This window comes from Cynoglossus semilaevis, chromosome 13, assembly GCF_000523025.1.
Source record: "Cynoglossus semilaevis isolate Cse_v1.0 chromosome 13, Cse_v1.0, whole genome shotgun sequence".
Classification (NCBI taxonomy): Eukaryota; Metazoa; Chordata; class Actinopteri; order Pleuronectiformes; family Cynoglossidae; genus Cynoglossus; species Cynoglossus semilaevis.
In genome coordinates this window covers 209572-213019 of record NC_024319.1, presented here as the reverse complement: position 1 = coordinate 213019, position 3448 = coordinate 209572, and the positions used below count along the sequence as shown (strand labels likewise).

General features: G+C 47.4%; 1 protein-coding gene across 1 annotated transcript in view; it reads left to right on the top strand.

The window, feature by feature from the left end:
- The window catches only part of josd2 (Josephin domain containing 2), a 4508-nt gene extending 1685 nt beyond the window's left edge, over positions 1-2823 (top strand). Inside the window, exons 2-4 of the mRNA XM_008322623.3 lie at positions 508-633; positions 1037-1231; positions 1658-2823. Coding sequence (XP_008320845.1) covers positions 508-633; positions 1037-1231; positions 1658-1766 — 430 coding nt within the window. The 3' untranslated portion in view covers positions 1767-2823. The remainder of the gene's footprint in view (positions 1-507; positions 634-1036; positions 1232-1657) is intronic.
- The last annotated feature ends 625 nt before the right edge of the window (positions 2824-3448 follow it).

Here is a 3448-nt window from a genome sequence, read left to right as displayed (position 1 = left end):
GTGGGGGGGGGGCGGCAGAGGAGGAGGAAGGCAGAATTCATGTGTGTAAATGAGAGTGGGTGAGAATAAGCACTTAGGGTCAAACATCCAGAGTCATGGACAGTGGATGGACACAGGGGTCAGAGGTGACAGACGAACTGCTGCGGTGGAGAGGGTGTGGACATGAGCTGAGGACAGAGTGGACATAAGACCAACACAGGACATGGAAGGAGGAGGGCCAGGAAACAGGGTGAGGTGGAGGCAGAGGAGCTGCTGTGCTGAGTCCAGGTCAGGAGCAGACGTGTTGGTGGAGACCAGGCGTTCTTGATGAGTTCTCTGGAACTGTTGACCTGTGTGATGAGAAAAGATGATGAAACAAGTCCAGAGAGAAGCCTGACCGTGGTCCTGACTCCCCCGTCTCTACCACTGGTTGGTTCTTCTTCTCCTCTTTGAAGTCCACTGTTCCTGGGTCAACAAGTCTCTCTCTCTCTCTCTCTCTCTCTCTCTCTCTCTCTGTCTCTCTGGCAGACTGGCTCCACAGTCTGTGGTGAACCCTCATCGCTCAGTGTTAGGCACTGGAAACTATGACGTCAACGTCATCATGGCGGCTCTACAGAGCAGAGACCTGGCAGCGGTGTGGTGGGACAAACGCAGGTGAGTGACTTCACAGACAGGGGTGTGTGTGTGTGTGTGTGTGTGTGTGTGTGTGCGCATCGTTCGACCAGAAACATGTTGTTCAAACTTATTAGCAGTTACACATCAGATCTAGGAGGTTCAGAAACGTCCCAGAGCGACCAGACGGGGTCAGAGCTGAACGACCAGGTCCAGGTCACACAGGTCACTGCTTGACCACAAGTGTTTAAGATAAAGGAAGGATGATGGAGAAGAACGGACAATACCAGAAACAGAACAAACTGCAGTGGACGGCAGCAGAGTTGGCCTTCGCTCCACAGTTGGACAGAAAAAAGGGGGAGGCACCACGTCAGTCACCGCGGCAGCATCAAACACAGACAAACAACTGACCATTATTATCATTACTGACGGTTTCTCTTCGCAGGACTTTACAGAGTTTGTGCGCGTCGAAGGTCCAGGGCTTCATTCTCAACGTCCCATCACGAGTGTCACTTGGGTTTGTGTCGCTCCCACTTCGACGGCGGCACTGGCTCGCAGTTCGCCAGGTTAACGGACAGTACTACAACCTGGACTCCAAACTGAAGAACCCCTTGTGTATTGGTGGGGAGTCTGAGTTACAGTAAGTGTGTGTGTGTGTGTGTGTGTTCTCTGTCCTACGTGTTGTTCAAAGTATGTAATAAGAGTTGGTTTCTGACCGCGGACCTGAGGTTGAGCCCCCCACAAACACATGCTGGGAGTTGATGATGGGATGTTCACATCCTGGAGATTCAGTGAAATGAAACCACAGATGGAAACAGGAAAGAAACCAGATATATTTATATTTATATTCATCAGGACAATCTGCACTTGTATTTCAGCTTCGCCACTTCACACATTTATTTTGACAGAGTCTGACTCCAGTTTCAGTCTGAACTCCCTGCTCTTGTTGTTTGGGTCAGTCTCACTGAGTCACTCATCCGTTGTGACCGGTCACATGATGCTTACCTCACCGTTTGTTTGTGGAGTTAACCAGGTCTGTTTTCTTCTCCTTCTCCTCCGCTCTCAGCTCCTTCTTCAGCGAACAGCTGTCTCAGGATGTGGCCGAGTTGCTCCTGGTTGTTCAGAGGGAGGTGGAGGAGGACGGTTCATGGCTGAACTCAGACAATCCCAACTAGTGATGCCTTTGAGCAGGACAAAGACCAGTTTATCAGCCTGGGAAACCACAGGTTGACGTGTCAGACCTGGTCAGGAAAAGTCTCTTCAGGGTTTGCACTGAAACACATTTAACATATGCAACGGTACTTAAACTCAGGGGAAGTTCCAAAGAGGAGTCGGGATCAAGGTCTGCTTCCATTGACTGGACTCATTTGTTTTGATACCAACCCTGTCCCTGCAAAGAGATATTACTGCAGCATCAAGGGAAACACTGGTCGGGCGAGGGGGGCGGCGGGGAGGTTGACTGTCAGGACTCATTGGCTACAGGTTGGATATAAAGGGGGAAACGTGGCACTGATGTTCACAGAACGTCCTGAATGTTTAAAAAGGAATCGATGATTTATTAGAAAATAAACCGTACACAGAAGGAGTTACTGAGCTGCTTGGTAGAAGAATGGAATAAAACCAGAGCAGCCAATGACAGACCTTTGTTTTCCCTCAGTGACAAGGGCTGCGGCCAGAGCTGGTGCCCTGTGATGTCATCACTCTGTGTACCTTTAATACAAAAACAATAACGGAAAGAATGGAAACAAATGTCAGTGTTCAAATCCCTGGGACGGTGCCCTTAGGATATTAGTAGAAGTTCTTGGGTCACAGTGTATCAGACGTCAGGCAGCACCTGAGTGACCTCAGCCTCTAACCTCTGACCTCTAAAACCGCTGCTCTTTATAGTTCTCCCATAAAGGGTGAATCAGTGTTCATTTTGATGGCATTTTTAAATTCAAAGTTAGTCTGATTTTTTTTTTTTTGACTAAATGTAAACTAACCTTGGTCCCAGTTAATTCAGTATTTCAGTTAAATTAGTCCAAATTATTATTCGACTAAGTTTGATTTTCTTGACTAAAATGCAGTGTGAAATTAAATACTACTACGTTCAAACAGCGAACTGTTTTACCATACATTTATATTGAACATCGTTTTTATACATTTGTTGTTATTTACTGTTGTTATTATTTTGCCGAGGTTGATAATCAATACATCCGTTGATCACACGATAAATAAAAATCATCGATCGTTTGCCGGCCTCGATACATTTCTTTGTGTTCGTCTGTTTGTTTTCCTCGTCTCTCGCCTTCAAAGAGTCGTGAGGACAAGAGGGTTCAGTCCGTGCATCGGTGTCAGCACCTGGACGCCTTTGTTCCGGAGTGGAGTGAACCCTCCTGTCAGTCCAGGCGGGGCCGCTAGAATCCGCACAGTGCACGGGAAAAGTGTTGGGAAGACCGACTCTTTTTACTGATCTTTGACTCTCGAACAGTAAAATGACCGAATCATTTCATTCATTTTTCAGCAGGTGGCGCTGTAGCCCTATTGGGCACTGAGCCCGAGCTGTCAGTCACAAACGAACCATCCTGCTAGAGGACACGTGGTTGTAAACAAAGTTAAATAAACTAAACCTCCATCAGTGAGTGATTCGTTCAGTATGAACAATATGAATCTGTCATGTGACTCGGATTACTGAACGGATTAGTCGCGAACGGCGCGTCACTGAAGCCAGTTTGACGAATTTGTTCAAAAGTGGCAGCAACAACGAAGCGGTGCGACAGACCTACAACACAAACCAACCCAAGAGCGCCAACTGGTGGACGCTTACAGAAAGTCTAGTTCGCTACATCACAAAGCTTTAGAACCGCTATCCTTTATT